We start from the raw sequence: 25,614 nt of genomic DNA on the forward strand, positions 1-25,614 counted from the left end.
GCCAGGTTCTGGTTTTGTACAACCCTTTACTTACCACTAACCACTTGACATAGAAACAAGATATAACTGAGGCAGGAGACAGCATAGGAAGAACTCTGAGACTGCAATACTGTCACTGGCCAGCATTTAGCACCCTGGTTGCCACAAAACGCCTTTTACCAATTAGGTAGAATAAATAGTAAACCGAGGCATGGAGGAGGAAGGAGACATGCCTCACAAACTAACTCAGCAGTCCTGAGCCTGGTCTGATAATATTTCCAGGTGTTCCAACATCACAAGAAACACTATGTTAGTAAGAAAGAAAGAAGTCCTTGAAATTCTATGTAGCATTTCCATTCTCTGGGAAAGAAAGCCCTGAAACTGTGTTTTCTTCCCAGGGCCTGGAATGTGGGAGAAGCTCCCAGTACCCAAAGAAAGACCTCATAAAACAACTTTGGTTAATTGCCTACCTTTGGTCACTGTCTGTTTTATGAGGGAGTCCCTGATGCTTACAGAAAGAGCCCGTAAGTAACTTTGGAAAATGCCCCAATTTTAATTAACCGCCTCCTGTCATGTATATTTTACAACAAGATAGACAAATGGGGTCTGGAGCAAGATAAGGATTCGAGCTAACAGACCCCACATACCTAAGTTTGGGTATTCACATTCCCCCAGGAAAGCTGGCGCCACATTTACCCATAATCAACATATAACTTTTTTCCCTCCTATCCCACCAACTATAAATCCTGAGAACAAAGGACTCTGACTCTCTCTCTCTCCCTCTCTCTCTCTACTCTTGGGGGCTCAGGGTGCTCTTGACTCCTGGGCCATTGGGCCTCTGGCCACCCGGCCTCAGGCTGCCCAGGGCTTGCCACCCTGGTCTTCAGCCGCTCTTGCTTTTGTTACCCTGCTTTGCCTGAGACTTTGTCTTTCACCCCCTGTTCTACCCAGTCCTGTTCTCTTCCATGAGAATGGGCTACTAATAAAGTGATTGCGTGCTACTAGATTTGCTGATATGTAATTCTTTACATGTGTCAGCAAGAAGAACCGGATCTCTCCCATCAATATAATACAATGTCAATGACTGTTTAAATCTGACAGGTCATATTCTAAGTGTCTCATGTTAGAAATAATTCATTAAGCAAAATTAGATATATGATAGTAGTTAAATTTTATCATGCTCATCAAAGCCTTAACATCTCTAACATGTTGTGGCAAACATATTGCTAATGGCTCTGCCAAATCTATTTCCTTTCCCCCTAGACACACAGGCAGGCTGAATTTCCTAGCCGCCCTTTGGTGTACTCCAGGCCCACGGGAAGGGCGGGACTTCCTGGGAAGGAGCTGGTCCCGAATGAATGCCTAAAAAAGCACAGTATCACCCAGCCAGCTTGGGACTAGGAAGTAAGGAAGATATAAATCACCAGGATTTTGTCATGGTTAACACAACATTCCCTAATATATGCCTTAGGACTGTTGCATTTGCTTCAGAGAACTAAAAGGTTGAAACTGAAGGGGATGGTCTGTAAGGTATACATCAATAGAGCTGTTAATCTGAAAAAGGAAGTCCAGCCCTATAGGTACACTCTAACCCCACCCCTACTCCCACCCCACCCTGTTCCATTTAGCTCTTAATTGTTTAAAAACTGCCACAGAATTCTTCTTGCCCTGGCATGGGGTGGGGCAGACCCTAGAGGACCTTGCCCTCTCTGAAGCACACCCATCAGGGCTTTCCCCTTATCTCCAAAAATTCTCTGACAGAGGGGAATAATAGGTAAAAACCTCCAGTTAAAAAAATAACAGTAAGTCATGGGGATGTAATGTATAAGCTAGAAAAAAGTCATTATTATTGCAATAACTTTGTATGGTGACAGATTTTATTGTGATGCTCCCATGGCAAGGAATATAAATATCAAATCACTATGTTGTATGCCTGAAACTGATGTCATACCGTATGTCAATTATGATAATTAAAAAAGCAAGACGACAAAATGGGTATTGTAGCTTTGGAAGAGAACAGGATTCTTCCTAGGTGCAGAGCAAGGCAGGTGCAGCTGTGGCCCCAGGCCACTGGCCCCGCCCTCCTGCTCCACTTACACTGGCCCTTGAGGGTGACCTACCAGGAGACCTTCCCCTCAAGCCACCAAAAGAAGCCCTGCAGGGCTCTGGCCCTGCTACATCAGGAGCCAGGGAAGCCTAGCTCAGGCCAGCACCCCCTCCCCTCTACCTACTTTCAGTCCACACTCTGCACCCTTTTTCTGAACTTGGAGAGGCAGGGCATCCTCTGGCTTCCTTCCAGTGGCTCCTGTCAGACTCAGGAACCCAGGGCTTTGGAAAAAAACAATCCTACACATAAAGATCTAAGAGGCAGTATCTCTTCTGATGTCAGGGCCTCAGCACCAAGGTTTTGAGATCAGGCTCTATTTGAGAGGTCTAAGGCTTCTTATCTCTTAAGACCCTCTGCTATGCCCTTAAACAGGAAAAATCCTGCGAGTAAAGGAACTGTTTACCAGGGAGTACCCCTCCTCAGCCTTCTCTCCCTCAAAAGAAAAGAATCCAGATGAGAGACAACACATATGTGAAATGGTGTAGCAAGTTTATTTATGAAATACACTTGAGTACGAAACTGCAAGCAGGCACCCAGTTAGTCTGAGTGCTCCAACTATTGGGACTTGGGGGTATGCTTGTACCCTGCTTCACATTCCCTCTCCTCCTCCCCTTTCCCATCTTGCAATTAATGTACAGCTTTAAAAGCATACAGAACTTCAAGGGCTCCCCCTCCTATGCTATTTTTTTCTTGTGATTTTCAGAACACCAGGCAATCTTATCACACCAGGCTCAACACTGCTGAATTAATGGGTGAACCTGTCTCCCTCCCCATCCCTGCCTTGGTTTACTATCTATCCTGTCTAACAGAACCATCTGTGATTTGGAAACTCCCTATTGCAAACAGTTTATTCAAGATCCTCATATGTGTGTAAGAGGTAGACAGAGACAGGTAGGTAATTAATTAGTTGTGTAGGTAGAGAGCTAAATAAAACTCCTTGACAATCTGAAGATCATGCTAAAGACAGGGTTGCAGGGGTGAGTCTGGGTATTTATTATATGGGAAAGTTCTCGATCACAAGAATGTAATAAAGTTTTTGGCCTTATGTTTCAGTCAATATAAATAAGGGAACAGCAAAGAAAACGAATAAATTGGGCCAGGCAGAGGGCTAAAAAGGGGATATTTCTAAAGTTCCTACATAGATGCTTATAATTTAATCAGACTAGCGTCCCTCCCAAGTTCCACACTGCACATCATTCCTCTCCCAAGTTTCCTTCTCAGGGTTCAAGAGGAGGCAGATTGCTGGGCTTTGGGTTTCATGGTTAAATGGGAGGGAGGGGATTGCCTGGGTTGATCTGGGCCTTCAGGAGAATCACCCAATATTCCTGTTCCTTCCTATAAATGCAAGGAATCCACTTAAGAAAACGAGCTATTCTATACAAACTATCCATTTCACAATTGTTTATCAAGCCCCTTGCTTTGTATGCAGTAAGTACCATGTACGGCCTCGGGGAGTTCCGTGGTGAACAGACCAGCCACTGTCCCAAGCACTCACAGTCTGGTGGAGCAGGCAGCTTCGTAAACATCTATTCTCTGCAAGGAGAAGTGCTCTGACAACTGCCACTTACCAGCACTGGGACCTGGGGCAAGTCACTGGACTTTCTCTGTATCTTGCTTTCCATCATCTGTAAATGGGTTTAATAGTAGTGCCCCTTCCTTGGGCTGTTGGGAGTATTAAATGAATTAATATATTAAAGTGCTTAGAACAATGTGAGACACACAGCAGGAGCTATGGAAGAGTTTGCTCTTGATGGTGGTGGTCACTAAGGGAAGAAAGCTTCCCCACCCTGTGTTCCCCTAAACCAGAAAGCCCTCCCAGAGGAGGTTACACAAACTGAGTAGAAGAAGAGGAGTTGGTCAAAGGTCTGGGGGGAGGAAAGAAGGGGGGAGGAAGAGGAGGGAAAGGAACAAGGGGAAGAGATGGAGCAGAGGAAGCAGTGATGGCAGTAGCACAGAAGTGCAGAGAGCACAGCAAGTGTGAGAACAGAAATCAAGTTCATTCGAATGTGAAGGCACTTTGGAAGATGAGGCAGGGAACATACAGAATAGATCATAAAGGTCTGTTGTATCATGCTAAGGAATTTGGATGTTTAAACATCTATTTATGAAAAAAATTTCTAGAAATCTGTGAAGTGCTTACTAAGCTGTATCAGCAGTTTAGCTGAACAAGGAAATTGAGAAAAGCACCCTCAATGGCCAATTTCCAATTATAAGAATGGAGAATGTGCGCAATGTCCTACAGCCACCTGGATCTGGCTATAGATCCCTGGGGCCATGTTGACTGTGACTGATTTTCCCTGACCCTAAAGTGGCTCCTCTCTACCCACATGGCATAATAGCTTACCTCCATAAGGCATTCCAGGCTGTGACAAACTCCTGCTGTCCTCCCTACTGCCCCTTTGTCCTTACTGTCAGAGTGCTGACATTTTGTTCTGGGGTCTACCCTTTTCTCCATCTAGGAACTCAGTAGAGAAAACTCTGATTACTCAAACCACTCACGTAATTCTTTCCCTCTTCCCAGTGATTGGCTGAGAGATAGATGGGTACTTGTCCCAATGCTGGCCAGAGACATGAGAGGACCCAGGAGGCTCCTGGGAATTTTCTGCCGTCTCTGAAAAGGGAACACACAGGCTGACATGCCTCTTCTTCCTCTGAATGTTGTGCTGGTATGAGACACCTGGAATTGCAGGTCCTCTGGCATATCTAACACAATAACTTTTGTACAGTTAGATAAATTGGCAGTTCACTGAAAATTAGAGATTTATGACAACTTTCTGTGGGATAAATAGGGTGGTTGTTATCCCTTTGTAGATTAGAAAACTGGAAGATATAAATTAGCATATATATTAGGGCCTAGAGAATGAGCAGAATAAACCCAGGTTTGATGATTGCTAGTGCTTCTATAATACCAGGATGTTTCTCTTTCACCATACCAGGTATAGACCAAAAAAGCTTCATAAAGATTGTCATTCATGCCCAGACAAACAAGCAAGGCATGAAAATCAACCAACCTGTTGCAATATATTAAAATATCCTTCAGCATTTTTGTTCACATTGTATAAGCCATTTGAGGCTGAGCTGAACATATATGAAAGGATGGATTCTAGTGCTTTTCAAGCTAAGAGCTATACACACGTCAGACAGCTACCCTACCCAGGAACAACTACCAATAACACAGCTTCCCAACCAGTGTGTCCCAAAGGGGTTCAGGGCCCTTGGGGATGCGGGCATTATCTCAAGTTTTGAGGAGGCTCTTCACTTCACCCCAGTGTCACAGTCAGTCCAGACTGCTGTAACCAAGTGCCTCGGATAGAATGGTGATAAACACAGAAATTTACTTCTCATAGTTCTGAAGACTGGAAGTCTGAGATAGGGCACAAGCATGGTCAGGTCATAGCAAGGGCCTTATTCTGGATTGCAGACACAGCTATATTTGTATCCCTACATGGCAGAGGGAGGGCAAAGGAGCTCTCTGAGGTCCTTTTATGAAGGCACAAATCTCATTCATGAGGGCTCTGTCCTTATGACCTAATTATCTCCCGAAGGCCCCACCTACTAATACCACTATACTGGGGGGTTAAGATTTCATTATATGAATTTGGGGTGGGAGGACAAACAGTTCATTGCACCCAGTCTGCCATACAAATGTTGTTACTGTTCCATGTGCCGAGATATGAAATAAGTGGGAAGAACATGCCTGTCTTATCATGTTGTTCCCATACCTTCTACTGATGTCCTTTACAAACCCTCCATTTTGGCAAACACATACATTCACTGTTTCGGGAACTGTCCTGTTTGTTTACAGTTTTGGCTTGAAGACCTTCCCTGTGATCCCTCTTGCCTTAAATCCTGCGTCTCCTCCTGCAAAATTAAAAAAAAAATTTAATTACACCCAAAGTGACCTCCTCCAGTAAATTGTTGCACATCTTATTTTTTTATCTGTGTGCCTTGTCTCTCCAAATAGATCACAAACAATCTCTCCGAAGGCTATAACAAAGATCCTTTCTCAGCAAATAATTCATCCTTAACCTGTTTATTGGTCATTGACACATCTTACTGTGTGCTTGCTTTCTAATCTGTTCCATCTTCTCATTCCTGTGATAGCTGGATGTGCTACAGAAGGCCAGACAATTTGATTGTATGTTTCACAGCTCCAGTGCACTGCATGACTGCTGGGTGTACAACATGGTGCTGGATGCATGGAGACTCACAGAAGAAAAAAAAAGAAAAGAAACATATTGATAAAAACACGATTATAATGAAGACTAGGAGTCTTCTAACCTAAAAATCTGGAGATAAAAGAGGACCTAACTAGTAAAGAATTCTTCTGCATGGCAGAAGGACTCACAATGAGGAAGGAGACACCAGCCATTACTTCTCCTTTGGAACATTTACTATATGTAGTCAAATTTTAGTGACTATATTAGGATTTGGGGAAGGGCAGGGTACTTTTATTCTCTAACCACCAATAAAACCTGAAGTATTTGCAAGTTCAGCCATAGAAAAGACAATTTTGCATAATTCAACTTAGCTGAGTATCTCCTGCAGAGGCAAGGAAACCCAAGAGCCAGAGTCTAGCATTTCTGAAATAACCTGTGTGTGTCAGAGGCATAGGTTGGGGGAGGTGGGGTGGGTGGGAGGTGAGCGGTGTCAGGTTGGGACTTTGCCCCAGGGTGTGACTGAGCCAGGGCAGGGAAAGAATCTGTTGAGGGACAGAATCTATTGCCTGATCTGGAGAACAGAGCTGGCCAAGCTCAAGGTCTCTCTGTGGTCAGCCCTACTAACCACAGACCCCTGTCCAGCCCACCTCCCATTGTGAGCCCTCCCAACACACTCTGTATGAAGAACAGCTTGGCAAACTCCTGCAGTGTGACTCCTTGTCCCTCCTTCAGATTTGGTCAAAAGGGCCAGCATGAAGGCTTCTAAAGCTGCCAGCCTCCTAAGGGAGTATTCCTACATCAGAATATATTTTAGGGTGCTAATAAGCCCCCTCTAAATATTTGGGACATCGTTTTTTAATTCAATAGTTTGACTGCTGACATCAACTATTATAATACAACTTATGAAGAGCTAAGATGCAAGAGGCCTATATGAAAAGAGATAGATCCTGTCGATCATGTATCATGATGTCAGAGTGATTTAGAGAACTTTTAATTATATACCTCCAAGGAACCTGTGACGCTAACACCATCCTACCTGTGGTCCCTGGGGTGAACTGGAGTCCATGATAACCCAAGGTGGAGAATGAACTCATATAGGAACCCTGGAATGGAGGACAGTGGGCACTGGTCCAGGATCTGAGTATGCTCAGGGGTCCTAGAAGGAATTGAGGTCATCTGGAAGATATCGAGCTACAGTAAAAATTATTTAGGATGGCTTTTCTATAGATCCTCTACTCTCATGACAATCAGGAGCCATCTCCCAGTAACTATCTGTCTGATTGTGTGACTATGCTCAGCTCCCTAATTTTCCCATGAAATCAAAAACCTCCCAGTTTGTCTGTAATCATTGCCCACAGTTAAGCCTCCACACCAACACTCACGTACAAACGCACATGCGCCAACATACACTATACTTTCTGTTTCAGGCAGCGATATTTTGGATCCAAATGCTCTGAAAAAATAGAGAACTACTTCACCAAGTTAAGGAAGTGAGCTCTCAGACCTTGTCTTTAAAAATGTTCAGCTTGATAACTGGGTCCCCTAGATCACTAGTTTCTCTTCCCCCACCCCTCAGTGGCAGCGTATAAACAAGGGATCATTTGAATTCCCATGAGAGAGAATTAATTGAATTGGCTTTGCAGGACTGATGGATTTAATTTGGCTCTAAAACTCTTCTTACCAGCCCTTTCTCTAATGCTGTGACTGTTAAGCCTTTTCTTCTGCTTAGAACCACCTAGAAAATATTTCATGTGTTTGTGTCTCATGAATGTGGGGTTTGTTTGTTTGTTTGTTTGGATCTATGTAATTTTAATTTGCTTTGGTCTCTCACAATTATTAAAAATTAGTTCAAAGAGTATAAAGAATGTACATGGTAAACAGTGCCCCTTCTCGTGCTTCACTCTCTGTGCTATTAACAGGAAACGCATTTCTGACACTTTTAAAATGAGCAATCACACGTATAATCAACTTGGTTAAAACTTCCTTCCTGGTAACTGCAACACTTCCTCTGCATCTGGATACGAAGGGAGACCCAGAAAAGCGGAAGAGTTTAGAGGTACACTGGGTAGGTTCAAATTTATTGTTTTCAAAAATTGAACAAATGATCCTTCAGCTTCATCACCTCCACTGCTTTATCAGGTATTTTTTCCCTTTCTATTTTTTGCCCTTTTTGGGGATGACTGGGAATAGTGACTCTTTCTTCTCAGCTAGAATATTTTTATCTGAAACGGTTGCTGGTTCTTGAGATGATACTACCACTGAATGTCTCTGTTTCATTGTCTAGTCCAATCTGTATGTTTAGATATCCAGGAGGTTCCGGTGATAGCTTTGCAGGTGCATCAGTCCTTTTTTGTTTTTGTTTGAGAGGAAGAGGGAGGGCACAGAAGTCTGTGCTAGCCAAGCTTCACATTCTTACAAGTGCATGCTTAGCCATTATTGTACTTATCAGTGTTTCTGAGGTCTTCTTGTAAAAGGCAAACACTCCATAACCTCAACCATGAAGAAAAGCAGTGAGTATGTAATCTGCCTGTTTCTTCTGCATCTTGTATCTTTTAAGACTGACTGAGGCAGGAGTTATTGCTGTGTATTTCTACGTTGCCTAAATTCAGACCTATTTTATTTCAAGTGTGGGTATAAATATATCTTGGAGTTCTCTTCTTTGTTATTCTATAATGTAGCAACATTACAGATCAAATAGTGAATGTTTTAAGCTGCAAGGGACAATGCTTTAGGACAGCTGGTTTCATGTATTTACTAAGTAGAATTTCATAATATTTTATGGAGGGAATATTGACTTTAAAAGTAACTTTAAGCCAATATTTGAACAGAAGTTTGGATCTAATGAAACTTGTCTTTCTTATCTTTTAATCAAACTCTTCTTTTTGGTATGTGTCAAGTGCTCCACTATTTCTTAAGGAAATAAGTAGTTATGAGTCTCACTAATATTAGCCATTTAAGAGAGTAAATGTTATCTTCTAAAAGAATTTTTGTGTCAATTGTTGATTCTTATTTAGAACATAATATCTGACAATACAGTGAAACAGAATATTAAAATAAAAACACCCTATTTCTATTTCAACTTTAATATTCCAGCATTTACTTTTTTTTTACACTGTCTAAATCTGTATAATGGCTTGTCTCGTGGAAGAGAGAGCACTGAATAGGTTAGACTCCGTTGCTGCAGCAAGCTCAAATTGTGTCAGACAGTAGCATTTCCATTACTATTCAAAGTGTTTCCTGCTGCCGTATGTCACACTTGTACTTAAATGCTTTGTGCAGGGTAGGTACTCAATAAATATTTATGGAAAGAGTGGATAAATTGATGAGAAGAAAGTTGTGAATTCTCATTATAAACATAAAATATTAGAGAAAAAAAAGAAGTTAAATAATCAGTTGGGATCCAAACGGTAGGTTACTGGAGCCCAGAAGTCCTTCCTTCCTCCCTATGGCTTCTTGACTGTCTAATGTAGAAGGTGATGTAATGAACTAATGAACTGTAACAAAGTTAAAATTACTTAAATGTTCTACAAAGAGGGTTCAGCCATGGGTGCCTCCTCTAAGACACGACCCTAACATAGCAGTGACAACCCAGAACTTCCTGATTCAAAATGATAAATATGCGTGAATGCTCTTGGCCAAAACTACTGATTCTGATATTTTTGAGTTTTGTTAATGAAATGATTACCTTTCCTGACTAGAAAGAAAAAAATGAAGAGAAAAAAAAGAAAGACAGGAATTTGACTAGGGAGTAGATACAAGAATCAAACAGTTTGAACACAGAGAATGTGAAGTGAGGTTGGGGAAGGCATCTGGGTCCCAATAAGTGGGAGACTGAACAAACAGGAAATATTTCAAAGGCCTGTTTTCTTAGTGGGGTTTTTTAATATTTCACAGAGCACCTCACGAACTAGCACTTGATTTTTAAGCTGTATTTAAAAACAATTAACACTTTGAGCCATTATAGTATGCTAGACACCATGCTAGGTTAGTGCTTCACATATTTCCTTTATTAAATTAAATTCTCAAACATAAGTAGATAGAATGATTATAGAACCCCTTACAACACAGTGATACTGAATATTAAAATAAAAATACCTTATTTATACTTTAACTTCATTATTTTAGCATTTCAATTATTTTTTGAAGTATTTCTTACTACACTATGTCACATTTGCCCTTAAATGCTTTGTGCAGAGTAGGCACTCATCGATATACCATCCTCCACACTGAACAAGCACATGCATTACCTTATTTAATCCTCACCTCCAGCCTCTGAGAGTATTACTCCTTTTGAACGATGGGAAACAGGCTCAGAGATTATTTGACTAGCTCAAGTCACCAGATACTAAGTGGCAGGGTGGGGATTCATGGGCCCTGACTCCAAAGCCCCTCGTGCACATTAGTCTACACCGTCTCCTGCCATCTCACAGAAAAATGCACCCGGAAAGTGCCTTCCCTGTGACACAGCCCTCTTTTTCTCTGCTCCCAGGTCGCACAGGGCATGGAGTTGGAGAACAATGAGCAGCCCGTGGTTCTGAGAGAGGATAACTGCCGCAGACGCCGGAGGATGAAGCCTCGCGGCTCCGCGGCCAGCCTGTCCTCCATGGAGCTCATTCCCATCGAGTTCGTGCTGCCCACCAGCCAGCGCACCAGCAAGACCCCGGAAACGGCGCTGCTGCACGTGGCCGGCCACGGGAACGTGGAGCAGATGAAGGCGCAGGTGTGGTTGCGTGCACTGGAGACAAGTGTGGTGGCCGACTTCTACCATCGGCTCAGCCCCGACCATTTCCTGCTGCTCTACCAGAAAAAAGGGCAGTGGTATGAGATCTACGACAAGTACCAGGTTGTGCAGACGCTAGACTGCCTGCGCTACTGGAAGGTGCTGCACAGGAGCCCAGGCCAGATCCACGTGGTACAGCGGCACTCTCCGTCAGAAGAGTCGCTGGCTTTCCAGCGGCTGCTCACCGCCCTCATAGGCTATGACGTCACCGATGTCAGCAACGTGCACGATGACGAGCTGGAATTCACACGCCGCCGCTTGGTCACCCCACGCATGGCCGAGGTGGCTGGCCGAGACCCCAAGCTCTATGCTATGCACCCCTGGGTGACGTCCAAGCCCCTCCCGGAATACCTGTTGAAGAAGATTACCAACAACTGCATTTTCATTGTCATTCACCGCAGCACCACCAGCCAGACCATCAAGGTCTCGGCTGATGACACCCCAGGCACCATCCTCCAGAGCTTCTTCACCAAGATGGCCAAGAAAAAATCTCTGATGGATATCCCCGAAAGCCAAAATGAACAGGACTTCGTGCTGCGCGTCTGTGGCCGCGATGAGTACCTGGTGGGTGAAACACCCATCAAAAACTTCCAGTGGGTGAGGCATTGCCTCAAGAATGGGGAAGAGATTCACCTGGTGCTGGACACTCCTCCAGACCCAGCCCAGGACGAGGTGAAGAAAGAAGAGTGGCCACTGGTGGATGACTGCACAGGAGTCACTGGCTATCATGAGCAGCTGACAATCCATGGGAAGGACCATGAGAGTGTGTTCACTGTGTCCTTGTGGGACTGTGACAGGAAGTTCAGGGTCAAGATCAGAGGCATTGATATCCCTGTGCTGCCCCGAAATGCTGACCTCACGGTGTTTGTGGAGGCAAACATCCAACATGGGCAGCAAGTCCTTTGCCAAAGGAGAACCAGTCCCAAACCCTTTACAGAGGAGGTGCTCTGGAATGTGTGGCTTGAGTTCAGTATCAAAATCAAAGACTTACCCAAAGGAGCTCTACTGAACCTCCAGGTCTACTGTGGCAAAGCTCCAGCACTGTCTGGTAAGGCCTCTGCAGACATTCCGAGTTCTGAATCCAAAGGCAAGGCTCAGCTTCTCTATTATGTGAACCTGCTGCTGATAGACCATCGGTTCCTCCTGCGCCATGGGGAATATGTGCTCCACATGTGGCAAATATCTGGGAAGGGAGAAGACCAAGGGAGCTTCAATGCTGACAAGCTCACGTCTGCAACCAACCCAGACAAGGAGAATTCAATGTCCATCTGCATTCTTCTGGACAATTACTGTCACCCAATAGCCTTGCCTAAGCATCGGCCCACCCCTGACCCTGAAGGGGACCGGATTCGAGCCGAAATGCCCAACCAGCTTCGAAAGCAACTGGAGGCTATCATAGCCACTGATCCACTTAACCCTCTCACAGCAGAAGACAAAGAATTGCTCTGGCATTTTAGATATGAAAGCCTTAAGCATCCAAAAGCATATCCTAAGCTGTTTAGCTCAGTGAAATGGGGACAGCAAGAAATTGTGGCCAAAACATACCAATTGTTATCCAGAAGGGAGGTCTGGGATCAAAGTGCTTTGGATGTGGGGCTAACAATGCAACTCCTGGACTGCAACTTTTCAGATGAAAATGTAAGAGCCATCGCCGTTCAGAAACTGGAGAGCTTAGAGGACGATGACGTCCTGCATTACCTACTACAGCTGGTCCAGGTAGGGGATGCCAGTGTAATTTACAGAGCACTCTTCTCTAGGAATTCATTTGCATGTGCACAGGAACCCCATTCAGTTGTCGTCAAATGCCCTTTGTCCAGAATATCCTGATTTGTCAGAGCAGATCTAAAGAAGCCACCTCAAAAAGTAGTACCCTGTTCCTTTTTTTTATTATTATTCTCTTTGATGGTTTTCTGACAGGCATTTTGAAGATGTTAATATTTCCACTTTTTAGGAGGACTGAGCTTGTGGCAATATGTTGTTCTCATTTGTTGTATTAATGATAGATTTGATTTAACAGAACGTTCCCTTATGCCAAAGCTTCAAGCGATATACATGCTTTTTATGTATTATTACATTTAATTCTTCCAATAACTATGGTGGAGGTCAAGTTAATACTTTAATTATAAGGAAACTAAGGCAGAAAGTGAGGCTAGCTAAGGTGCCTAAGGTCACATGCTTTGAAAGACTAGAGTTCAAACCCAGGAGGTCTGACCCCAGGCCCTGCTCCTTTCACTGCCTCCCAGGATCCTGCATCAGTCCAGTGTCAGGGTCGGGGTCCTAGAGATAAAAGGCCATACTCTCTGATCATGAACATGACATTCATGAATAACACCTCATATCCGGATGGGACCTTGAAAGTCCCTCTCTTTAGACAGGTCTGGCACTGCATTTCCACTCGTGTTCTCATGCCTTTCGTCATTTGCCTAAGGTTTTCTCAGGAAGTTAAAAAAAGGAACAGTTCTCCTACTTACTGCAGCCAATCTCAAATTAGATTGTGCTGCTTGATAAGGACAAGGAAGTAAAGAAATTGAAATTCTTGTTCAGAGTGCAGGAGTGTTCATTCATGAATTCAATAATATGCGCATAGCACTTCTGCTGTTCTGAATGCTGGACATGGTGCGGTGATGAAAACATAGCCCATCTCTGCTCTCAAGTAGCTTGCTGTGCATGAAAAAGACTGACGTTTAATAACAAATTATAATGAATACTTTGGGGAAAACCTAGAGTATTATGAGAAAATAGTTAGGGATCCTGGGGACACAATTTAGATTGAAGAAGCCAGGGACAGTTCCAAATAGGTGATATTTGAGCTGCGATCATTAAGATTAGCCAGGGTAAGTGTTAGACACTAAACTGCCTAATTATTATCTGTATGACTGGAAAGCCCTGGAGTTTCTTGACGAACACTGTGGATGCTCTTCACTTAAATTCTGAACCATCACCTTCCATTAAGCAGGTACTTGAAACATGATATTTGGCTTTTACCTTCATCTATCAAATGGATCCAATATTTTAATCTGTCTGTCAGTGTAGATACTAGCATAACACTAAGGAAAAATTTAGAATAAGCCAAGCATCTTCAGCTTTCTAGCTCTCCAAAACAAATAGAACATAAAACAAATTTGCATGAAATATGTTCCAAGTCCCAAGGCCACTATGAATTATTTCACATTGTCATTTTCACACATAAACCTTCCAGAATTGGAAAATGAATGGTGTTCTTGGAGATATTTAAATGAAAAAGGTCAATAAGTAATATCAGCATTGAATTTGTGGTCATAAATTTGAAGAGTAATAGTCATTTGTAAAATTGAGATATTTTCAAATATGGTCAAATGACTCATTTAGACTAAAATGTCCTCCTCATTGAGACCTGCATTGTCTTTACAGAAGTGAAACATGAAGATGTTTGAAAAGACTCACATTAAAACATTTCTGAAGTGAGTACTGCTAGTGAAATAACCATACTCTTCAAATTGAGATCTTAGCTGGAGCTACAGTGGCACATATTTGACCATACCCATGGAAAGGATCTTTGAAAGTATTGGGTATAATTGAAATATTATCAAATCAGTATTGATCGCTTCCAAACTGGAAAACCAGAGTAAGAAGTGGAAATCATACCCAAAGTCCCCAGGCCTTAAAACGTAAAGTGGAATGGGAATTTCTCCTGTATCATCTGAAGAAGGGTAGACCATGTCTATTTATAAAAAAAAAAAATACTCTGACATATTTAACTTTAAGCCTCCTTTCTTCATCATACCTACCCTATAATTTTATGTATGCATCTATAATAAACAGTATTTGTTAGTCTTACTGTTTTTAAAATTATGGACTATTGCAGATTTATAGAAAAGTACACAGAATGGTGTAACAGATACCACACACCCATCAGGGCTCAATTTTTTTTACATTTTATTGGTTCTTTTTCTTCAGTCATGGAGCTATCATTAAGTCAGTATCTCTACATTAACCAAGTGATATGAAAACTGCTAAACACTTTTCCTGAGGAACCATATTAAATAAGAGATTTTCAGACAAAAGCTCTGTATACACCACTACCTGGCAGGGGGTAGAGATCATTCTGCATGAATCGAATCAGGCCTGCTGTTTACTTGCAGTTAGAACCTGTGAGACAGCTCAGTTACTTGCCTTGGAGATGCCAGGCACACACCCTGAGCAGAAGTGGAGTGATAGCACTTTTAGGATCTTCACATTTAACAAATACTTTTCTCCTTACATGTACTCTGTCTTCACTATTTTCTTTCCAACAACTATTGTGTCTTCACTATTTTCTCTCTTGCCTTCTACTTTTATAGATTCATTATAGCCATTTCCATCTTTCCCCACTATCCTTCCAATCAATAAGTTAAGCCCTTTAACGGAAGCCAAAGCCATCCCCTCTTTGCCTTTGAAGTCATCAAAAGCACATGACTGTGAGTCAAGAGTTCTGGCTTCTACTCCCAGTCCTTAAGCAAGTTCACTTTGGTTCACTCTGGCCCAAACTGTCCTTGAAGAAAAAGTTTTGCACTTAAGTGGCTGGTAAGATTCTCATCACCCTACCCATGAAAACCCACCAAGACAGAGTGCTAGTTTTTCTCCATTTTCTTTTCCCTGATTAACCAACATAGAATGTAGCCCTACAAATGTCCATGTGTTGTTCCTTTAGGCTGTGAAATTTGAACCTTACCATGACAGTGCCCTGGCCAGATTTCTACTGAAGCGTGCTTTAAGAGTAAGTACCTCCATTTTGATTATAGCATGACATTTTAAAAGTTACTCAGGATTGGCTGATAGATCTAGACCATTAGTCACAATAATTTCAACCATCTTGTTCCCACCCTCAGAACAAAAGAATTGGTCACTTCTTGTTTTGGTTCTTGAGAAGTGAGATAGCCCAGTCCAGGCACTATCAGCAGAGGTTCGCTGTGATCCTGGAAGCCTACCTGAGGGGCTGTGGCGCCGCCATGCTTCACGACTTTACCCAGCAGGTCCAAGTAATCGAGATGTTACAAAAAGTTACTATTGATATTAAATCACTCTCTGCTGAAAAGTATGACGTCAGTTCCCAAGGTATGGTAGCTACATTTTCTGGGTTCTCTTTCCAGATGCCTTCATCTCCAAATGCCATCATCCCTGGAAGGTACTTTGTGCATTCCTAAAGGCAGCAAAGAGCAATTTTTAAAATCCTCTCTCTTTAGGGAGCAAGCAAATTTAAGTTCTCTCTTTACAACTTAATATATTTTAAAAATTGTATATATATATTTTTAATGATGAGTTTATGATAGATATTAAACTGAAAATTTTTAAAGCATTATGTAGATATAAGATCTTTTTAAGAACAATTATGCATACACAAAAAGATTAGTTATTTTCGAATATTTACCTTTTACCCCATCTTTCAATATATGCATATAATTTTCAAATTTTCAGTATTTTAAAATAAATTATTAAGAAGATATATAAAATTTTTGGCACATATATACATATGTGTATATACATATATACACATATATTATACATAGTATATATACTATATTATATATTTTATATATAATATATATCAGAGTACTTCATATAAAAATATATATCACCTCTTCTCTGAAGGCACTTCTAATATCATTTTCTTATCCCTAAGAAATCCTGTCCCTGCCCTGCACGGAGAAAGAGAGGAAAATTAATCACTCTTTCTTTGTCATCAGTACATCCTTCTGGTCTGCTAAACTATATGAGCTGGGAAATATCTTTTATTCCTGTTTGTATACCTCGACCCAGCAGCATGGCTCATAAGGGACATTCACTAACATACTCAGCCAGTATTTTAAACTTCTAAATATTTAGAATTTCTCCTTTTTTCCTTTTGATTCTTTTCTAATAATCACCAATAAAGCTCTGTTCTAAACGTAATAATAGTAATAATGATCTTACTCGCTTTTATTTTCATTGTAAGTAAGAAAGGGAAACATTCGTACTGGCCTACAGTCTGTTATACAGGGAGTAATTTTTAATTTCAGTACTTTACTTTTAGAATTTAGAGGCTGTCACATCATTTCTACCCTGCCTAACTTACTCTTTGGAAAAGATTTTACAGAACTTTATCCAAATTCTATTTATTATGGTCTTCAAATGTATGTTCCCCAAATCAGATGGCAGTTTAAAGTTTCACACATTAGAAAGAAAACTAAAGTATCAGTTCCTTAGCGCTATTCTTAAAATACCCTTCCCTACATGACCGTCCTGGTGTACTGTATCTGTCCCCTATCTCTGCCCCTGGTGTAGTATGTGGTAGTATTGCTCCCAGTGAGCCTGCTTCCCTTGACACCCCAAATGGATAGTTCCTCCAAGACAGAGACTAACCCCCCTTTCTCTTACTCCACACCAGACCAGACGTGTAAAGTGTTGTGAATAGATGTGGTCTTAGGAAGTGTCGTGGATAATGTTGGTACTTTCTTGAGCTCACATAACTCTTGTGTGCTTTTGACAATTACAGTTATTTTACAACTTAAGCAAAAGCTTGAAAACCTCCAGAATTCAAATCTCCCCAAGAGCTTTAGAGTTCCGTATGACCCTGGGCTGAAAGCGGGAGCACTTGTGGTATGTATCACCTGGGTGTCTCCATGTGGTCTGCATGTCTTGAAAATGTCTGTCAAGCTCTTTTCTAAACACTAGATACTAAAAGCCTCAAAACAAGGCAATCACCCAGCCATTTTGTTTTAAATTAGCTTTCATGAGGAATCATTTATATGCAAAAAAAGTCCATTTTAAGCATACAGTTCATTACCGCAATCAAGATATAGAACACTTACATAGAAATTTTGTAGAAAGAGTTGTTTCATATTCTTTTTTTAATAAGTCCTTTCTTCCTTCCATGCCCCACCCCAGACAACAAATCTGCTTTCTATTATGTAATTTTGCCTTTTCTAGAATTTCATGATGTGAAGTCATACAGTATATAGTTTTGTATCTGGGTTATTTTATTTAGCATAATGCTTTCAAGATCCATCCATGTTGCTGTGTGTATCAGTAGTTTGTTCCTTTTTATGACTGAGTAGTATTTCCTGATATAGCAATGCTACAGTTTGTTTTCCATTCACCTTCTGAGTAAATATTTAGCAGTGAGATAGTTGGGTCAAATGGTACATGTGCATGTAATTTCTTAAGATACTGCAAGGCTGCTTTTCCAAAGTAACTGTACCATTCATTTTACATTCCCACCAGCAATGGATGTGAGTTCCAACAGTCCCACATCCCAACCAAAACTTGTTATCAGTCTTTTTAAAAGACTGATGTAGCCATTGCAGTGGTGTGATGTGGCATCTCATTGTTGAGCATCTTCTCGTGTGTTCAGCCTCTATCTTCTCTTGAGCAGTTTCTGTTTACATCCTTTGTTCTTTTTTAATGTGGGTGGCCTTTCTATTTCTCTATGAGTTATTTATATATTCTGGACACAAATCCTTTATAAGGTATACATTTTACAAATATTTCCTCCCAGTCTATGACTTGTCTTTTCATTTTCTTAGTATATTTCAAGGAGTAGAAGGTTTTAATTTTTATTAAGTCAATTTTTCACTTTTCCTTTTATAGCTTATGCATTTTGCACTCTAAGAAATATTTGCTTAATCCAGCAATGCTCAACCTGGGGTGGCCAACCCCCCTCCTACATATACACACTCACATGCCAAAGGACATTTGGTGATGTCTCCAGACATTTTTTATTGTTACAGTTGGGAGGATGCTCCAGTGGGTAGAGACCAGGAATGCTGCTCAACACCCTAAAATGAACAGGGGAGCCCCCACACTCCAACAAAGAATTATCCAGCCCAAAATATAATGCCAAAGTTGAGAAATACTGCCTCAGTCAATGTAACAAACATTTTTTCCAGAAATCATATAGGTTTAACTCTTACATTTAAGTTTTTATCTACTTTGAATTAATTTTTGTGTATAGTATGAGATAAAGATCAGGTTTCATTTTTTTTATCTGAATATCCAACTTTACCAGCACCACCTGTTGAAAAAAATTGTCCTGTTCCTGTTTAAATATGTTGACAATGCTTTTGTCAAATGTCATCTGACCATGTGGATTTATACCTAGATTCTCTATTTTGCTCCACTAATCTAAATATATCTATCTTTATGTCAATACCACAGGCTCTTAGTTATATTCAAATAATAAACCACTTCATATGTGCATAACACTCTTACAACAGTATATTTTCATTAACCTCTTCTCATTGGTACACTGTTTTTCTTATGCTTTTAATTTCTACATATAGTAGAAGCCAAACACATTGTTATTATTTTTGCTTTAAACAGTTGAAATAGATTTAACAGATTGACCGTTTTCTATATCTACCCACACGTTTACCGTCATTGGTGTTCTGCACTACTTTGTATAGGCCCGTGTTTCCATCTGGCATCATTTTCCTTCAGCCTTCAATATTTTTAACAGTGCAAGTCTTCTGGCAAGAAATTCTTATTTCGCTTTCATTCTTGAAAGATATTTCCCCTGGAAAGAAGGGGACATTCCTCCCTTCATGTTTATTTTCTGTGCAAATAGTAGTAAACTGGCCCTAAAATAAAAACAAACACTGTCATCTGTCCTTATCCAGTTAGAGATTGCTAGGAATAATAACATGTAATACAGCTTCAAATTGTGTTAAGTTTGTTTTTTTTTTAAGACCACATCACATTTTTGATGCATGGTGAATTCACTTTGGGCCAAAACCCCTAAGATTTTTTTATCTTGGAGTGACTACTAAGCCACATTTCCAGAGAAGTTCCTTGAGTTTATTGAGGTGTATGGGGTTTTTCTTTTGAGAGAGGATGCATTGTACCTGAGTGCCAGATTTCTGCTTACTGCAGTTAAATTTTATCTTACTATATTTGGCCTATTGCTTCTGATTCTGCAAAAATAGTTTTTACATATTGATAGCAGGAGAATACTTTTTCTCAAATTAAATCTTACAAGGCCAAATATATAAAGAACAGCAAAGCTGCTCTGTATTAAAGGGGACCTGAGAGTATCAGAGTTCATGAGAGTAGGGCATGGGAGGATGGGATCTGCTAGATCTCTTGGGCATCTTCACAGACTCTTAGGGTTCCTTGGAACACACTTCAACAACCACCAGTGTAAGTGTTGTGAATTGCTCTCACTAGTATTTTCAGATTTCGTGAGAACCCTTTGTATATTTTTACCAAAATCATTGAAAATCATTTCCCAAATACAAGTTTGTCCTGATTATTTTTAGTGATAACTTCACAAGAGGATGTGTGTCCCCACAATGTGTATTCATTGCATATTAAAGCATCTGTTTCCTGACAGATTGAAAAATGTAAAGTAATGGCCTCCAAGAAAAAACCCCTGTGGCTTGAGTTTAAATGTGCCGACCCTACGGCTCTATCAAAAGAAACAATTGGAATTATCTTCAAACATGGTGATGATCTGCGCCAAGACATGCTTATTTTACAGGTATGCTACTATTAAGGACTTTTTTCAATTATGTGAAAAAATAATTCTAGTATATTAGATCTAAATATAGATGCCTTCAGTAGATGCCTTCTACTGACACTGTCGTGTACATCATACAAGATGAACAATGATAAAAGATTACCTAAGAGAGGGGGAGTATGGCTATGGGTCATTAGATGCACAATCTGATGAGCATCATGGTTCTGTCCATTCCTGACAAGATCCACAGACAACATTCCCAGATAGCCAGATATGTCTCCCCCACCTATCCTCTGTTTTATACACCCATTCCTAGTATGGTAACCTAGAACACAGGCATATTTACCCCACTAGCATTCACTTAATTCTTATTCATAGACATAGCTACATACCCACAGGTTCTCTTGTTAGATACATCACCTTTGATACACACCCACATACATAAACGCAAATGAATGATTTGATAGCAAGGAAAGGGAAAATAAAGAGGTAAGTGACTGGAGAAATCATGCAGTTAAATGACAAACAGTGAATGGACTGCTGGAGCATGTCAATGGCGAAGGTATCGCTGTTAATCATTTTTCTATTTTCTAGCATTTTTGGATAAACTTTAGCTTCACAAATTTATAAAGTGATACTCTATATTCTAATTTCTTAACATTGTAGAGGTAACATAATTGCCAATATTTAATGTGATTTATTTAAAACAGACAAGCCACAATGATGGAAATGTAGACTATTTAAGAATAAGGTCATGGGTGTTTAATTCCCTCTGTGTTTCTGTTTTTGCTTCTTTCTAATATGGAAACAATATTGCCCTTTGCTCTCTTTTCAAGAATGGTATGTGTATTTTCCTGGAAATAATTTTTTATTAAAAAAAGAAAAAGTCCTTCAAACCTTTTTAAATTAATTAAATTCCCAATAAATCTGTAAAATTGAATTATTTTCCCTGGATGGTGTGGCTCAGTTAGTTGGAGCATCATCCCATAACTGAAAGGTTGCCACTTAGATTCCTGGTCAGGGAACATAGGTTGTGAGTTCCATCCCTGATGCCTGCACATGTGATCCCAGTTCTGGGTGTGTTTATCTCACATTGATGTTTCTCTCCCTCCCTTCCCCTCTCTCTAAAAAGCAATGAAAAAGTGTCCTTGGGTGAGGATAAAAAAACCTTTTGAATTATTCAAAGATATATTTGAAAAGCACAAAACATCACTCATTTTCCTCTCATTTTGAGGGAAAGTTTGCACTTTACCTTTATGTACTTTGTTTTGTTGTTAGGGCACTTGGCTTGGCAGATAAGGACATGTTATTTAAGTTCTCTAATCCTCAGTCTCTTCATCTGCAGAATATGAATAATAATCATATCCACTCTATAAGGTGAATGCAAAGGATCAACATAAAACAGTACCCAGTAAATGTTAGTTCTCATTATCATCGTTGCTATTGTTTTCTTGGTTATAGCCCAAGAGTGCCTTATGAATAAAAATTTGTAGGAATGGTAGAGTGGAACACTTTTTATTGTTGTTCAGTTACAGTTGTCCCTATTTTCCCCCCATTACTCTCCCCTGCCCTACCCACCACCCTCCTCCCACATTCAATCCTCCTCCCTGTTGTCCTTGTCCATGGGTCCTTGACATATGTTCCTTGACTTGACCCTTCCCTTCTTTCCCCCATAATGCCCCTCTCCCCTCCCCTCTGGTTACTGTCAGTTTGTTCTTTATTTCCACATCTCTGGTTCCATTTTGCTTGCTTGTTTGTTTTGTTGATTAGGTTCCATTTATAGGTGAAATCATGTGGTATTTGTCTTTCACTGCCTGGCTTATTTCACTTAGCATAATATTCTCCAGTTCCATCCATGCTGTCAAGAAGGGTAGGAATTCCTTCTTCCTTTCTGCTTCATAGTATTCCACTGTGTAAATGTACCACAGCCTGGTACTGGCATAAGAACAGACATAAAAATCAATGGAATAGAATAGGCAGCCCAGAAATAAACCCATGTCTCTATGGTCAATTAATATTTGACAAAGGAGACAGGAGCATAAATTGGAGTAAATATAGTCTCTTCAACAAATGGTGTTGGGAGATCTGGACAACTACATGCAAAAACAAAAAAAAAAAAGAAAAAAGAAAATCGACCACCAACTTACACCATACACAAAAATAAACTCAAAATGAATAAAAGGCTTAAATATGAGTCATGGAACTTTTTTTATTGTGGTAAAATATACATAACTATAGTGGAGTAGATGAATCATGGCTAAAATCTATCTCAAAAGAAATCCATTTATTTTCATTCTCAAGGTAAATCTCAGGAACCAAAATTAACAGGCTATCAAGGAATAGAAACTTTAGAGCACCAGGTTTATAAATAAAAGTACAGTTGTTACTTATATATTCTGTGTTACCAGATAAGATTTTTTAAAAGAGAAAGCATATACACATTTATAATGGAAACTTTTTTGTGTTTTGACGCCCAGATTCTACGAATCATGGAGTCCATTTGGGAGACTGAATCTCTGGATCTGTGCCTCTTGCCATATGGTTGCATTTCAACTGGTGACAAAATAGGTGTGTGGTTACCTCGGGAGAGGGGTAGAACACTGAGTTAGTTTTAAAGGATTATAATTCCTTGAGTGTAGGCATTTACTAACTGACAAATTATAATCATAATCCATAAAAAAGGAGGAAAATGTTCTCAGGCTGGTGAATGTGGCTCCCAATTTAATATGGATATGCTGAAGGTAAATGAATTCATGATTCAAATCCTTGTGCCTAGACATGGAAATGATTTTAGTAAGAACTGGTCCTTCCTCTTTACTTTTCTACCTCTAAACTTTAACTGTTTCATTGCACATTAAACTTCTCCCTCACAGTTAACATTTAAAAATAGACAGAAATATCTGTCACTTATTTTAGTATCCCAGAATTCACATTATCAAAGCTATTACATATTCCGCCCTTAGGTGCTTTTACAAACATTTAACAATTTAACATCAATCAAACATTTTTATTCAAGTTTCCAATTTGAGAACTGTACAAAACCATTTACATTTGACCTGTAATTTGAAAAAGGAAAGGGGCAGATTGCCAAGTAAGGAAGGATATACTCAGGCCATAACTGCTTTTACTTAGTACTTTTCAAAACCATCCTTTTCCTCTTTTCATTTGGAGATATTGAAAGCATGTCCCACATGTTTTCTCCTCCTTTTGTTTGTTTTTATTACTGCTGAGACCACCAACAGCATGAACCTGGAAAATAGCTCTCTGCCCTCCATTCTGCAAAGACATAGCCATTTCTCCTCTGGACCAGGCACTGGACCCCAACCTGATCAAACTGTGTGCCTCCTCCTGTAGGAATGATCGAGATTGTGAAAGATGCCACAACAATTGCCAAAATTCAGCAAAGCACAGTGGGCAACACAGGCGCATTTAAAGATGAAGTCCTGAATCACTGGCTCAAAGAAAAATGCCCCATTGAAGAAAAGGTGAGCCTCTGCATTTCCTTACTCTGAAGGCTCCTTATAAGTTGTCATTTATATAGTAATGGTAGTTTCACATTCTCAAAGGATCTACCGATATCGTGCCTCCTGATGTATTTGGAGAAGCCCTTTATACATAAGGTCATGGGTGTTTAAGCACCTTCCTGTGCTGTCCTAGCATATGTGTATAAACAGACGTGTTCAGTTCAGAACTCCACGAGCATCTGCTTCTCCTTTGATTATCAGGCATGCTTTGCATAAAATTTGGTTCTGTGAAATAATTTGTTAGCACTTTTTATGAAAGTCTGTTTTTGTTGTTCAGCAGAAAAATTTAATTACCACATATAAATTTCTTCCTACCTGGGAAACACCACATACCATATAAAATAATTTCTAATTTACCACTTCACTCTAATGTAAATGGTAAATTATGGATGCTGAAAGTGTCAGTTCCACCATTCCTCTCAAGTACATGTGCTAAATCCTTCCCATGCTGCTGGGCTGCTGTTTGAAGTTCTGCTGCGCAAGATTAGCACTTCTTTGCATGGTTAGCAGCTTTTAGAGAGACAATATAATTAGCAGCACTTATTAGCCTGATATACATGTGTATTGTGACCCCATCATATTTTAAGTGGTCACAAGCAAAACACATGTTCACCAATGACAAATGATCATGGGTTCTGTATGGCTGTTGGCAAGTGACTCATGGTTAGAAAGTGAAGCAACCCCTTGATTAAATTGATGTTGCCCTTTGGCTCGTGTTTCCTCCTGGTGCTGTTGTGATTCATTGAATCTTCACCTAAATACAAGTAGAGCAATGAGAAAGTTGGCACTTAACAGATGTAACATTAATAGAACCAGGCACAACTAACTTGCTCTCTGAAAATGTAATGTCTTTTTGAAAGTCACTTGTAATAGATTCATGCTGCTCTTTGTAGTTAGAACACAACTAATAATCAGATGCTTTTTAATTAGTTTCAGGCAGCAGTGGAGAGATTTGTTTATTCCTGTGCTGGCTACTGCGTGGCAACCTTTGTTCTTGGAATAGGTGACCGACACAACGACAACATTATGATTACAGAGACAGGTGAGTTTATTTATTGTATATTTTTTGTTGTGGTGAAATACACATGACATAAAAATTTACCATTTTAACCAGTGTAAGTGTACAGTATGGTGGCATCAACTACATTCACATTGTTGTACAGTATCACCACCATTCATCTCTGAAACTTTTTCATGTTCCCCAACTGAAACTCAGTACCCATTGAATGCCAATTCCTCCTCCCCCAGCACAGAGCAATTTCTAAATGGAGTTCAAGGGTGGAGCACATATCTAGAAGTCATTGTCCAGAGACACAAATTCCATGATCACCCTAGATCACTCAGGTACGAGTAATAGAAGATGATATGGGAAATGAGACCTAAGTAGCATAAATCAAACAATAGCTAAGTAGGATCTTATCCCAGAAGCTCATGAAGGTAAGTGTGATCAACAGTGTCAGATTTCATAGAAAAGCAACAAAAAGAACTCATAGATAATCCCTTTAAATCTGAAATGCTGGGCCTTCCTAACTTGCCCCTCTTTATTGGTTCACTGTCCACTCTGACAGTGCTCAGTATTGGCTACCATGCCAGGAAATTTTTTTCTAAGAAAT

At 40.3% G+C, this 25,614-nt stretch overlaps 1 protein-coding gene, 1 long non-coding RNA gene and 1 other non-coding gene across 7 annotated transcripts in view; 1 reads left to right on the forward strand and 2 right to left on the reverse strand.

The window, feature by feature from the left end:
• Positions 1-5,869: 5,869 nt before the first annotated feature.
• Positions 5,870-7,365, reverse strand: LOC118497109. Its single transcript, XR_004899658.1, has 2 exons — positions 7,283-7,365; positions 5,870-5,947 (listed from the first exon to the last, which is right to left on the reverse strand). It is a non-coding gene; the product is annotated as an uncharacterized LOC118497109 (long non-coding RNA).
• A 468-nt stretch (positions 7,366-7,833) lies between these two features.
• Positions 7,834-25,614, forward strand: part of LOC114507668 (phosphatidylinositol 4,5-bisphosphate 3-kinase catalytic subunit gamma isoform) — a 42,509-nt gene continuing 24,728 nt past the window's right edge. The window contains exons 1-9 of one of the 5 annotated variants that reach the window (XM_036010774.1): positions 7,834-8,385; positions 10,736-12,742; positions 15,696-15,761; positions 15,874-16,099; positions 17,517-17,620; positions 20,352-20,498; positions 22,955-23,045; positions 23,832-23,962; positions 24,932-25,043. In XM_036010774.1, the coding sequence (XP_035866667.1) occupies positions 10,748-12,742; positions 15,696-15,761; positions 15,874-16,099; positions 17,517-17,620; positions 20,352-20,498; positions 22,955-23,045; positions 23,832-23,962; positions 24,932-25,043 (2,872 nt within the window). In that variant the 5' untranslated portion in view covers positions 7,834-8,385; positions 10,736-10,747. The other 4 variants (XM_028525617.2, XM_036010771.1, XM_036010773.1 and 1 more) reach the window with 4 other exon arrangements.
• On the reverse strand, positions 9,358-9,485 carry LOC114508256. Its single transcript, XR_003685504.1, has one exon. It is a non-coding gene; the product is annotated as a small nucleolar RNA SNORA28 (small nucleolar RNA).

This window comes from Phyllostomus discolor, chromosome 10, assembly GCF_004126475.2.
Source record: "Phyllostomus discolor isolate MPI-MPIP mPhyDis1 chromosome 10, mPhyDis1.pri.v3, whole genome shotgun sequence".
Lineage (NCBI taxonomy): Eukaryota > Metazoa > Chordata > Mammalia > Chiroptera > Phyllostomidae > Phyllostomus > Phyllostomus discolor.